Source organism: Ipomoea nil, unplaced genomic scaffold (genome assembly GCF_001879475.1).
Source record: "Ipomoea nil cultivar Tokyo-kokei standard unplaced genomic scaffold, Asagao_1.1 scaffold3030, whole genome shotgun sequence".
Taxonomy (NCBI): domain Eukaryota; kingdom Viridiplantae; phylum Streptophyta; class Magnoliopsida; order Solanales; family Convolvulaceae; genus Ipomoea; species Ipomoea nil.
Genome location: NW_017619458.1, coordinates 4,669,486 through 4,682,686, shown reverse-complemented (window position 1 = coordinate 4,682,686; position 13,201 = coordinate 4,669,486). Strand labels below are relative to the sequence as shown.

Sequence of the window (13,201 nt, the reverse complement as noted above, 5' to 3'; positions counted from 1 at the left end):
GTGGTTGGGAGGATATCACATAAGGCTCTCCACAAAAAGGTTTTCCACTTGGGTGGAATTTTCAACTTCCACAATGTGATCCACTTATCAAAGGTACCCGTATTATTTTCATAATTTCCAACAATCTGCCTGTATGCATTTTTAACAGAATATTCACCCCTCGGGTCCTTATACCAATATCACGAGTCTTCATACTCCGGGCTTACAGGGATCCTATATATCCGGGCCACATCGTCAGGTTCAAATAAATCACTTAAAATATGAGGATCCCATGTTTTCGTCTGCTGGTCAATCAAACCTACAACCCTTGCCTCACGCAGTTCCTCAGGCATTTCTGTTTGTATTAAAGGACTTGGATCATCAGGTAACCAGGGATGTCCCCAGATCAGAGTTTTTTCCCCATTTCCAATCCTTCTCCTTACTCCAGCGCAAACTATTCCATGGGCAGCCATTATACTCCGCCAACAATAACTGGGACAGTTCCCTATCTTGGCATCGATAAACGAGGTCGTCGGGTAATAACGTGCTTTATATATTCTTGCCGCAAGAGAGGTTGGGTTAGTAAGAAACCGCCATGCCTGCTTCCCTAACATAGCCAGGTTGAAAGAACGGAGATCTTTAAATCCCAAACCTCCATATTTCTTTGGAACACATAGTTTATCCCAGGCCTTCCAGTGAATCCCTCTGTCCACCCCTTTTCCCCACCAGTACCTATTCATCATCCTCTCAATAGATAAACAGACTGTATCAGGCAGTAAGAAAATACTCATTGAAAAGGTAGGCATAGATTGAGCCACACTTTTCAAAAGTACCTCTTTTCCTGCTTGTGACAACAGTTTCTTGTTCCATGATCCAATCCTCTGTCTGATTTTATCTTCCACATAAGAAAAGACTGCTCTCTTATTCCTCCCAATGAATGATGGAAGGCCTAAATATTTACCAAAGTTTGGTGCCTGGTCCACGCCTAAAACACTAGCCACGAGTTCCCTATCCTCCCTTGTGGTATTTCTGCTGAAGCAAATATTTGATTTATGATAATTAACCATCTGGCCAGATAAATTCTCATACCTCAATAGACACTGTTTTATCACACTTGCCTCTTGTAAATTTGCCTTGAAAAACAATAAGCTGTCATCTGCAAAGAAAAGATGTGACACTGGGGGTGCCCCTCTAGCCACTCTACATCCATGAATCGAACCTGCCAGCTCAGCTTTTTGTAATAATAAAGACAATCCTTCAGCACATATAATAAACAAATACGGTGAGAGGGGGTCACCTTGCCTGAGACCTCGTGTTGGGATTATTTTTCCTCCAGGCACCCCATTTACCACAACCTGATATGTCACAGTCGTCACACATGTCATAACCAAATCAATCCACCCTTTATCAAACCCCATCACCTGTAACATCTTCTTCAGAAACGGCCACTCCATCCTATCATACGCCTTTGCCATATCTAACTTTAAAGCACCCCATCCCACATTACCACATTGCTTCCGATTTAAAAAGTGCCCCACCTCTGAAGCCACCAGGATATTATCTGTGATCAACCTCCCTGAAATGAAAGCACTCTGGGATTCTGATATTAGATTTTCCATAAGCGGTTTCATCCTATTGGTCATCATTTTAGCCATAATCCTGTACAATACATTACTGAGAGCAATTGGCCGCATATCACCGACCGTTTCAGGCACATTTTTCTTAGGGATCAGAATTATATTCGTATCATTCAAACCATTTGGGAGGATCCTTGTATTTAGGGCATTAAGAATAAATTCAGATACATCCACTCCCACCACATCCCAAAAATGTTGATAAAAACCCGGGTTCATACCATCTGGCCCGGGGGCTTTATCCGGAAACATAGAAAATACTGCAGTTCTAACCTCATTAATATCAAAGGGGTGCAAAAGGGCCATATTCTGTGCCGGGGTGACACGTGGGGTAAAATCGTTAAACAAAGGATCACTGCATATAACATTATTCGTTGCAAAAATCCCCTCAAAATATCTCATAACAAGCAGATTCATATTTTCTCCCTCCACCCATTCCCCATCATCATTCATTAATTTAGCAATTAAATTCTTCTTTTTCCGGGCAGAGGCATACCTGTGGTAAAATTTTGTGTTAGCATCAGCACCACGCAACCAATGCTGTTTCGCCCTCTGTCTCCAGAAAGTATCCTCCTGCGCCTCCAACTGGGTCAGTTGAATTTCAAGGTTCTGAAATTCAGCTAAGGCATCCGGATCACGCATATGTCTAATGGACTCCTGTTTCGTACGTATCCGCTTAATCCGGTCCCCGAATTTATGGAAGTGGTCCCCTCCCCATCGCATCAGACTGTTTCCACAATATTGCTGACAATTCAACAACCCCTCAGTCCTCCGGTCATGCCAGGCTGTCTCAACCACCTCCCTGCACCCCTCATCCAGCAACCAGGCCATCTCAAACCTGAACCCTCTGTGACCCCTTCTCCTCTGCCCGCATGATTCTGCAATCCTTAGAAAAAGGGCCGAGTGATCTGATTTGCGTGTTAGGATATTATGTACCTCTGCATGGGGATTAATATCCCCCCAAGATGCCGTTGCCAACACCTTATCTAACCTCTCCTCAATCCAATTGTTCGTGCCTTTGCTTTTCTCCCAAGTAAATTGATAGCCCCTCATAGCCATCTGCGCTAAACCACAACCATCAATCACCTCCCCGAAACCGCGAAGGAGACTATTTGGGTGCGGGTTCCCCCCCTTTTCTCGTGCTGATATAGGAGATCATTGAAATCCCCTATTACAACCCAAGGAAGCGAGGATCTCCCACTCAGCGTCCCCAATAGTTCCCACGATTCCCTCTTGTCTTCCCGCTTCGGGAAGCCGTAAAACCCAGTCATTCTCCAGACTCTATTCCCAGCCAATCGAACCTCCACATCCACATGATTCTTAGAGTAGCTTAGGAGGGTAGCAGTATTGTTTTTCCTCCACAGCAACGCTAAGCCTCCCCCATTCCTCTCGTTGTCCACATAGAACAACCCTTCAAAACCAATTTTAACTCTGAGTCGTTCCGCATAATCCTGTCCTACCATCGTTTCCATCAAAAATACAAAATCCGGCTTCTTACTGGACACCATGTCCACTATCTCTCGAACCGTCCGTGGATTGCCTAAGCCACGGCAGTTCCAACTAAGAGTACTCATTGGGTTGGGCGGGCCTGGGAACCAGTACCCGCCTGTTGCAAGTTTTTTGAACGATCTGCCATCACAACATCACTCCCCTCCACCTCATACCCCACATCCTCACCCTCCAACCCCTCCCGCCGGCGCTTAGCCACAGCAACCACACCGGTCTCACCCTCAACCTCCCTGCCCGACCCAACCCCACGTTGCGCCGGCCCATTTTTCCCCTCACCCGAGCCACTCCCCCTCACTGCCGTCGGCAGCGGTAGCAACCAGCTGCCCCCGACCGGTCTCGGTCCCCGACTTCCACGCGCCCGCAAGTCCGGGCCATACAAGTACTCTTCAACCGGCATCACTGAATCCCTTGCACCCCTACAAAATTTGTAAGAGTGGCCAAGCATTTCGCAGAAGTAACAATACGTGTGCAACCGCTCATACTTAAAGTACACCCAACAACTCGTTTTGTCCCGCTTAATAAACTTCATTCGGCGTTTCAATGGCCTATCAACCGATAGTGAAACCCTAACTCGATAAAAGGTTCTCCAGGGCATATTCTGAAAACGATCATCTCTTTTAACAAACACCCCTAAATAATTCCCAATCTGTTCCTGTATCAACTCAGATGTGTAGCCCATTGGTAACTCATGGATTTGCACCCACATGTCCACCGTATCCAACTTAACATTAACCGGCAAAACATTCTCAGGGACTTGCTTGCAGACGAATGTGCTATTATCATATGACCACGGCCCCTCCTCAAGAACGCGTTTAACATCCGTTATGTGATGAAAAACGAATAGAAACACGCCCGGTTGTATCTCAGATGCCTGAACCCCACTGACTGGCTGCCATACAGACGCCATAACCTGACTCATGAACTCAAGTTTCACCAGCTTCCTTGTGAGGAAACGGCCTACCACCCCCCATAAGGGCTCGTCCTCCCCCACTGCTTCCCCGTTCTGCCCATCTGCCAACTGCGGTACAAAACCCCCCTCCTCCTCCGCCAACACCATGTCCGCCCACTGCGCTGTCAAACCCGCCACGGCTGCCTGGTCCGCCATCCTCCACGCCACAAGACAGAAACGCTGGCAAGCTAATCGTCTCGTCGCCGTTCACTGTCGCAGTATTAATGTCGTAACCGGAGATCAAATCCGTAAGAAAATCGAATGAAAAAGTCGAGGAAACCGACTGAAACCCTAGAGCATCGAAAACCTAGGTAGAGAGTAAGACGGAAAAGATAATATTTAACGGATTCATTAAGGATAAATTAGGAAATCTGAAGGAAAAATAAAAATCTAATCAATCTGAGCCATTTATTTGATTAAAATCTATGACCGCCATTTTTTCTACCCATTATAGGCTTAACTCTCTTGGGCTCTTATTAGTATAGTAGAGATTATAGCAATTGCGTGTGAACTATAGCATTAGGCAAATTATGCCCTGGACCCGTGTCCACAGTGAATTGTGGACACAGACCCAAAACGACGTCGTTTTTTTTTAAAAAAAAAAAAAAAAAAAAAAAAAAAAAGAAACGAGTCATTTAGTTTTAAAAAAAAAAAAAAAAATCGTGCACGTTTTGCCGTTAACGGCGTTATTTTTTTTTTTTTTGGATTATGAATGTACAGTTATGCCGTTATGAATGTACAGTTATGCCGTTATGAATGTACAGTTATGCAATTATGAAATTATGAACACAGAGCTCTAACATTATGAACTTACAATTATGAACATATATAGTGATAAAATTATGACCATGGAGCTTTAAAATTGTGAATATAGAGCTTCGAAGATTATGAATGTCAGTTATGGAGTTATGAATCTACAGTTATGGAGTTATGAATCTACAGTTATGAGATTATGAATCTACAGTTATGAAATTATGAATGTACAGTTATTGATCGAATTATGAACAAAGAGCTCTAACATTATGAACTTACAATTATGAACATATAGTGATAAAATTATGAACATAGAGCTCTAAAATTGTGAACATAGAGCTTCGAAAATTATGAATGTACAATTATAGAGTTATGAATGTACAGTTATGGAGTTATGAATGTACAGTTATGGAGTTATGAATGTACAGTTATAGAGTTATGAACGTACAGTTATGGAGTTATGAATGTACAGCTATTAATAATATAGTAATAAAATTATGAATATATACTCCTATAACAAAGCGGTCTGAAATTTAAAAAAAAAAAAAAAAAAAAAAAGAAAAAGAAGAAGAAGGAGATAACAGTGCATATCCGTGTCCAGCAAGCATGTTGGACACGGGTCCAACAAGCATGCTGGACACGGGTCCAACAAGCATGCTGGACACGGGTCCAACGCATAACGATTGATAGCATTACGCGGACGGAAAGAAATCACCTCATCATTACCATAAGAGACGACGGACTATGAGTTGCAAGAGCTGAGGCGGCTACCCAAAAACCACCAAATCCATTGACAGTCAGTCAGTCTACACTCGTTTTCCTTTTCCTTTGTATTCTTCTACACAAATACAACCACTATACATAATTATATATTAGTAAAAACAGCAGTAATATATATATATATATATATATATATATATAATGGCACCCTAGCTTTTTTTAATCTAAATTGAAATTTGGAACCCACCATATAAAGTCCAACTGTCGTGTAGTTGGAATCCTCAATTCACGTTCTGTGTTCATACCTTTATTCTTCCTCCAAGAAGCTTGCAGGAACCAACCACATAGGACACAACATACATATAAACCTTATATAAAGGACATCATATCACAGTAGAACAATATAATTGTATTCAATTAATTCTCAAGTAGTCATCAGTTGTCTTAGCTTCATTCTACACAATGAGGAGGAGCATTCTGGTTACTGGTTCTTTAATCCTATGTTTTGTTCTGTTCTTGCATCCGGCATCCACCAGAGCACAAGAAGTGGGTAAGTATCATATTGAAGTCTGTCTGTGTTCCACTGTTACCAAACATCATTGAAATTGTGCAACGCAACCAAATTGGTTAGGCGGTTGATTACTTGATAACGGAAAGATTACATGTACTTGTTGGACGAAGGCCAGTAAATGCCAAGTCTAGCACAAGATGGCTGGGATTGTTGAGCGGAGGCCAATAAATGGCCAAGTCCAACACCCAATGTCTTGAAAATAAAGTTGTGACTTCGTTACTAGCTACAACTTTTAAGGTAAGTGATAAAAGCTTGATCTAACGCCTGGTATCAGAGCGATCATGAGTTCGAGTCCCAACACTGACCAAATCTAGCATCCGGTGGCTGGAGATTGTTAGTAGTCTATTAATTTTTTGGTTTGAATTAGTTAGGGACAACCTAGATTGATATACCTGGTCGAGTCCCAACACTGGCCAAATCTAATTGTTAGCAGTCTATTGATTTTTTTATTTGAGTTAATTAGAGACAACCTAGGCTGATATACCTGATCCTTTGCGGACTAAGGTCATCAGACAGAGTTTCTGGCATGGGTGCACACTCTCGAATAGAGGCTGTGGTTTCCCTCGTCACCCTAAAAACATCATTGAAACTGTGTGAATTGAATTGCAGAGGATGAGAGGGAGTTCGATTATGCGGAGGGGAGTGAGAAGGGGCCGAGGAGATGGGGAGAGTTGAAGAAAGAGTGGGCAGCTTGCAGCAATGGAGATATGCAATCCCCCATTGATATGTCACATGAAAGAGTGAAGATTATCACAACACATCATCATGAGATGAGGAAGCATTACAAGCCTGCCAATGCTACTGTCAGGAATCGAGGCCATGACATAGCAGTAAAAATCATATCAACCCAATTTTTTATTTTAATTATTATTATATATTAATTAATTTATAATAACATTTTAAATTAATTAATTATGCAGATTGAGTGGCATGGAGATGCTGGCTCAGTTATCATCAATGGAACAGACTACTTTCTCAAATCAGCCCACTGGCACTCTCCTTCAGAGCACACTATTAATGGAAGAAGGTATTTAATTAAATTACTTTTCATTATTTAAAAATGAATATATTTATTTGTTATTTTCTTAGTATTCATCGTTTAGGGAAGTAGGGAATTAGAATCTTATGATAACAATGTTACCTCTAAAAAATAGTAACAATGCTAGTTGTCAATTTGGAATAATCAACTAACAACTTTAAAGTAAGAAAAAAAAGAAGAAAAATGTTTACGATATTTTTAGTAATTATTGTAAATTCAAGGTGTACACAGGGTAAAGTTTCATGTTGCATCTGCAAATATAGTAAAATAATATATCTAACTTGAATGCACTCTTATGTATTAGTTGATTCACTTTGAAAGTTTACCTAATGCACTTATGAAGTTTGCAATAATTACTAAAATATTGATGTATATTTTCTTTAATTTTAAATTGCTGATCATCCCATGTTGAGGACTAGTATTATTTCATATTTTTGTTATCAGAAATATTGTTCTCATTTAAACTTACTCTATAAGTAGGTATATTAAGGCTCTGTTTGGTAAACCTAGCTGAAAAGCTATAAGCTAGGAATTGAAAGCTGAAAAGGAGCTGAAAGCTGAAAAACTATAAGCTCAGAGCTGAAAACTGAAGAACTGTTAAGCTAGCTGTTATTATTGAAAGTGTTTTGTAAAATTAGCTTTTTGATAAATTGATAAATGTAAAAAGACTAAAAATGACATCTTCATAAAATTTAAATTAGTTTGTTTACATATTAAAATTTAACATTTTGTCTTTTAAAAAAAATAACATTTAAAATAAAACTATTAGCATAATCATGATTTAGCATCTCATAATGAAGTAGCAATATTTTTACAAATCTAATAATAATAATAATAATAATAATAATAATAATAATAATAATAATAATAATAATAATAATAATAATATTTGCGGTGAAAGTTGCGGATAAAAGAAAAGAGAAAATGATTTTAATTGGAAAGGGTAAATTATGTCATTTCTTTAAAATAATAAGGATAAAAATAGAAAAAAAATTAGGAAGTTAGAAGCTTATTTTGAAACGCTACTTAAGGTAGCGTTCCAAAATAAGCTCTTATTTTAAGCTAGAAGCTTATTTTGAGAACATTACCAAACAGAGCTCATAGCTTATTAATAGCTTAAAATAAGCTATAAGCTCCTAAATAAGCTCTGCCAAACAGAGCCTAATTAATATATAATAAGATGTTATACTTATTGTTAGAAAAAAAAAAAGTATTAACATAAAAATGGTTGGTTTGTTTTACTAGGTATGCTTTGGAATTGCACATGGTACACCAAAATACAGACCAGAATTTGACTAATCAAATAGCTGTCATTGGTGTTCTGTACAAGATTGGCAAACCTGATGCTTTTCTGTCCAAGGTAATTATGGTCCCTTTAGTAACATAGTTAACTTATCAACTAATTTTAATTTATTTAATTATTATTAGCTGTTTGACTTTGGTTAAACAACCAATATAAGTGTTTGATTAATTAGTTTTTTGTAACAGCTTATTACTCTAAAACGCTAAAATATAATTCAAAAAATTGCTCAAAGTAATAGCTACTCCGTATTTACCAAACATCCCCTATATATGTTCCTTTATGTTTCTCTTTACAACATGGTAATAATCCATTATCACATATTATAAATTAGACTAAATACTAAAATAAAAACATTTTTTTTAATCAAAACAAAACATTATTGCAGTTGATGAGGAATATATCATCCATGATAGATAGAGATGTAGAGAAAGAATTGGGCATGTTTGATCCAAGTGATATCAAGATGAGGAGTAAAAGACATTACAGATACATGGGCTCCCTCACTGTTCCTCCTTGCACTGAAGGGGTAATTTGGACAATTAACAAGAAGGTACACCCAATACAACGTTGTACCGTATCATATTATAAAAAGATTTACGAGTGTTTATTTTCTTTATTTTTGAATACTATCGTCTATGTTACAGTGTGGTATCTATTTATTTTATGAGTGTTATTTTGTTTACTATTTTTTATATATAATAATATATAACTACAAGTAGTGCTATTTAAAGATTGATCTGACAAGTGGTTTGAATAATGGGATTAGGTGAGAACTGCTTCAAGGAAACAAATTAAATTGCTCAGAGAAGCTGTTCATGATGTAAGTTTCTTCTTATCCGTATTTTTTTTTATTACTAATTATTCTATTACAAGGTAATGAAGGTAATATCTATTTTATACTATTATATATTAGGGTGGGGTTCAGCCTTTTTAGAAGAATGTATTCATTTATATAAACATTTTACAGTTTTAGTCCTTAAATTAGAAGTCCCTACTTAATATGATATTATAATAGTACCCCTAATAAGTCATTAAGGTAAGATATTTAATATTTCTTTTGACGAATATTTTTATTTTTGACCAAAAAACCTACACGTGTTTCTGACGTGACTTGTAATTGATAGTGTATTGTGTATGTATTTCTTTCAACTGCCAACGGTTCTAATTTTCACATTTTATGAATACTTTAAACCCCAACAAATACACTCTTCCCCATCCTTCGTTTATGGCTTAAAAAAAACACTCTTCCCCATCCAAAATTGATTAAATCATCCACAAAGATCAGCTCTAATGTGTACGTAGTAGGAACTTGCCGGGTGTTGTTTAAGTTTTATCTAAGAAAATCATATTGATGCCGGGTGTTGTTTAAGTTTTATCTAAGAAAATCATATTGATGCCGGGTGTTGTTTAAGTTTTATCTAAGAAAATCATATTGATGCCGGGTGTTGTTTAAGTTTTATCTAAGAAAATCATATTGATAATATATATATATATATATATATTGTCATTTCTATATTAGTGTTGTTTAGATTTTCATTCAAAATAAGTACATCCATCTTAACAATAACTAAATATGTCACCTTGGTCACTAATTACAGGGTACCATTGCAATTTCAGATTAATTATGAATGACAAGTACACATGTTGTATAACTAGGAACTAAAACTTCAACTTTTCTATTATTTATTTATGTTAAATTATAAATTTATTATTTATTATTATTATTTTATTTTTATCCTAAAAGAAGTAATGGTTTTGGTGAATGCAGTATGCTGAAAGGAATGCGAGGCCATTGCAGGCACTAAACAGGAGAGAGATCTATCTTCTAAGCCCTGCTGGGAAAAAACTAGAGAAATAGACATTATTATAAATGGGTTGACATTAGAGAAACATATGTATTATTTCATTTGTATATTTTAGTTTGTTTTAATGTTAAAATTTCAAAAGCTAGGATTTTTTGTGCCCAAAGAAATTAGTATTATTATATTCTTTTATACTCGATGAAATGTTGTTATATTTTCTATATGGAAAATACTATATGAACTCTCAAGTTCTATTATCTACTTTTATTCTCTTACTTCAAATTTTGATGTTAACATTTTTCTTGTGACCTTATCATCTCTTACCACATCAGGGAGTAAAAGTGATGGAATAGAAATTTAGAGTCCATGTACTAGAACCCGTTCTATATATGTGCAATATGTTGTATTTGTATCCACTATCAAATTTAGTCGTACGGAAAAACAACTTGTGTACTACTCGTATGATGTATAAGATAGAATTTGAACTTGAAATCATCTTTGATTTACAGAAAATCAGTCTAAATTATTCATAATTGATAAATTTAAATGCAAAAAAATTAATAAGTACCTCTCAGATAGAGTCAAAATTGGAATTACCCTCAACTTGAAACAATATGAGATGTTAGCTCGATTATATAGGCATGATGCTATTAGCACACGACACTTGTAATTTCTCAAAATTTTAATATTTTTTAGAAAAATACAAAATAAAAAAAAATTATGCTTAAATATAAAAGGAAAAAAGACATTTTTTCATCCTGAATTATATGCTTATAGTACTTTTTTTTCTCCTGAATTATTCATGTATTTACATTGGCCCCTTCCATTATTCTAAAAATTACTATTTTTCACATGATATATTAAATGGATATTTTTACCATTAAAATAAATATTTCATTTATTTTTCTTTTCCACCAAATTATTCTTCCAAAAGGCTGAACCCCAACCTTAAGGGCCCCCCACACCCCGACCCGACAGAGCATTTGGGAGGATGTAAATCATGGTAACTCAACTAAACATGATTTTCCACCAAATTTATTACTTATATGTATGATGACCACGGTTAAGTTCGAACCGAACTGGACATTGTAGCAAATGAATCGAAAGGTTGCAGTTATGATTCAAAACCAGAAACCAATGTTTCGGTTTCAGTTGATTAAAATCGCGAACCGGAATAACTGGATCATGAACTGTGAATCGGCTGTTTGAAATCGGAACAACTACTAGCATTAGCTTAAAATTAGAATTATAATATTTACAAATAGTGTATGTTCTTTTTACGTATTTATTCTGATTCTCACATATAAGTAACTATGATCGCGATTTGATTCTGATTATGAATCACCGGTTCACGGCTCACGATCCAGTTTAATTTGAACCGCTGGTTCAATTTTTTTTTTTTTTAAATTCTATTTTTATTTTAAAAATATTTTAAATTCAACAATTAATGTATTTTATTCTTTTTCGATTCGAAACTGGAATCGACAATTCCGGTTTGTGATTTTATTAAACTGAAATCCAAATGTTGGGTTCCAGATCTAAATCATAAACGGAACCTTTCGGTTTGTTGTTATAGTGTCTAGTTTGCTTTGAACCAAATCGTGATCATCCCTACATATAAACAATAATTTGTTGGAGAAGAAAAAAATAAATGAAATATTTATTTTAAGGATAAAAATGTCCATTTAACATATCAGAGAAAAAATTATGACTTTTAAAATAATTGAGGTGCTGATGTAAATACATGAATAATTTAAGAGGAAAACGTATCATTTTCCCAATATATAATATGCCGTACTTGCCATGCATTAGGCAATTTTCATCTTATGTCGTATATGCTTCTGATTTTAGATAAGAGGTTGAAGCGGATTCACAATTATTATAAGTTCATTTTTAGTATACCAGAAGTAAACAAGTTAGTTTTAGTATATTAACAATTCATAAACTATAATGTTGGTCGTATTTTATTAAAAATCTCAATTTTCCATCGCTAAAGTCTAAAGATGACTGGACGAAAAGTTGGACGGAATTTTTGTCCAACGTGCGAATGTTGGACGAAAATTCAGTCCAACATCTAATGTTGGAAAGAAATTCCAGCCAACCTGTAATGTTGGTTGGTAAAATCGAATCGATGGATAGGTAAAGAGTAAAAATGGTAGATATTTTAATTTCCGTCCAACAACAATGTTGAAAGGGAAATTAAAATATTTCACACCAACCTACGTATTTCAGCTCACTTTTTATGACTTTCTTGCATTTTTACTCTCTTCTCTTGTTTCAAACTTGCTTCATCATTCAAAATTAGCACGAATAACAATATAAAAAAGTGATTTTCGACACCAATTTAAGTGTGAGTGGAAAATACTAACTTTTAATTTGTGTTTGTGTGTGTTTTTTTTTTAAATGGATATACACTTGCAAAGATATTATATATCTTTTATCATGATTGTATATATTTTAATAGAGTTTATATATATATATATATATATATATATATATATATATATATATATACACACTGCAGTTTCATTTCACCACAACTACAGTATCATTTTGATATAACTGCAGTTTCATTTGATAATATAAAAATAATACGTGAGACCGTGTCAGTTTAAATATATTGTAGTGTCAATTGATAATTAACATAAAAAACAATGCGCGCTCCGTTAACACTAACGGCGCGTCGTTTCTTTAAGTTAAAGAAACGGCGTCGTTTCAACTGCGGTGCACATGCACCGCGGTCCACGATATAACGACCCCTTGATTTGGCAAACTATACCATGGACCAATTGGTCCACCTTGCACTGTGGATTATGATCTAAACAATATTCATATTATGTATCTATAAATAAATTAAAGTTACATAATATGTTAACTTCAGGTACATAATATGTTAATTGTAATAATTATACTATGTACATAATTTATAAACTATAGGTACA

General features: G+C 35.8%; 2 protein-coding genes across 2 annotated transcripts; one reads left to right on the top strand and one right to left on the bottom strand.

Moving 5' to 3' along the window:
- Positions 1–3,183: 3,183 nt before the first annotated feature.
- Positions 3,184–4,227, bottom strand: LOC109163574. Its single transcript, XM_019312323.1, has one exon. The coding sequence runs from the start codon at positions 4,225–4,227 to the stop codon at positions 3,184–3,186; it is 1,044 nt and encodes a 347-aa protein (XP_019167868.1).
- Positions 4,228–5,945: 1,718 nt separating this feature from the next.
- LOC109163486 (alpha carbonic anhydrase 7-like) lies at positions 5,946–10,451 on the top strand. Its single transcript, XM_019312237.1, has 7 exons — positions 5,946–6,094; positions 6,725–6,945; positions 7,036–7,142; positions 8,400–8,514; positions 8,843–9,007; positions 9,224–9,277; positions 10,226–10,451. Exons 1-7 carry the CDS (start codon positions 6,007–6,009, stop codon positions 10,313–10,315), a joined length of 840 nt encoding a protein of 279 aa, XP_019167782.1. The 5' UTR covers positions 5,946–6,006; the 3' UTR covers positions 10,316–10,451.
- The last annotated feature ends 2,750 nt before the right edge of the window (positions 10,452–13,201 follow it).

Bases quoted from the DNA above. Each gene is read 5' to 3' on its own strand.
- LOC109163486 (XM_019312237.1), top strand. From the start codon at position 6,007: ATGAGGAGGAGCATTCTGGTTACTGGTTCTTTAATCCTATGTTTTGTT. The intron at 6,946-7,035 runs GTAAAAATCATA...TTAATTATGCAG, and splicing joins ATCGAGGCCATGACATAGCA to ATTGAGTGGCATGGAGATGC. The intron at 9,278-10,225 runs GTAAGTTTCTTC...TGGTGAATGCAG, and splicing joins TCAGAGAAGCTGTTCATGAT to TATGCTGAAAGGAATGCGAG.
- LOC109163574 (XM_019312323.1), bottom strand. From the start codon at position 4,227: ATGGCGGACCAGGCAGCCGTGGCGGGTTTGACAGCGCAGTGGGCGGAC.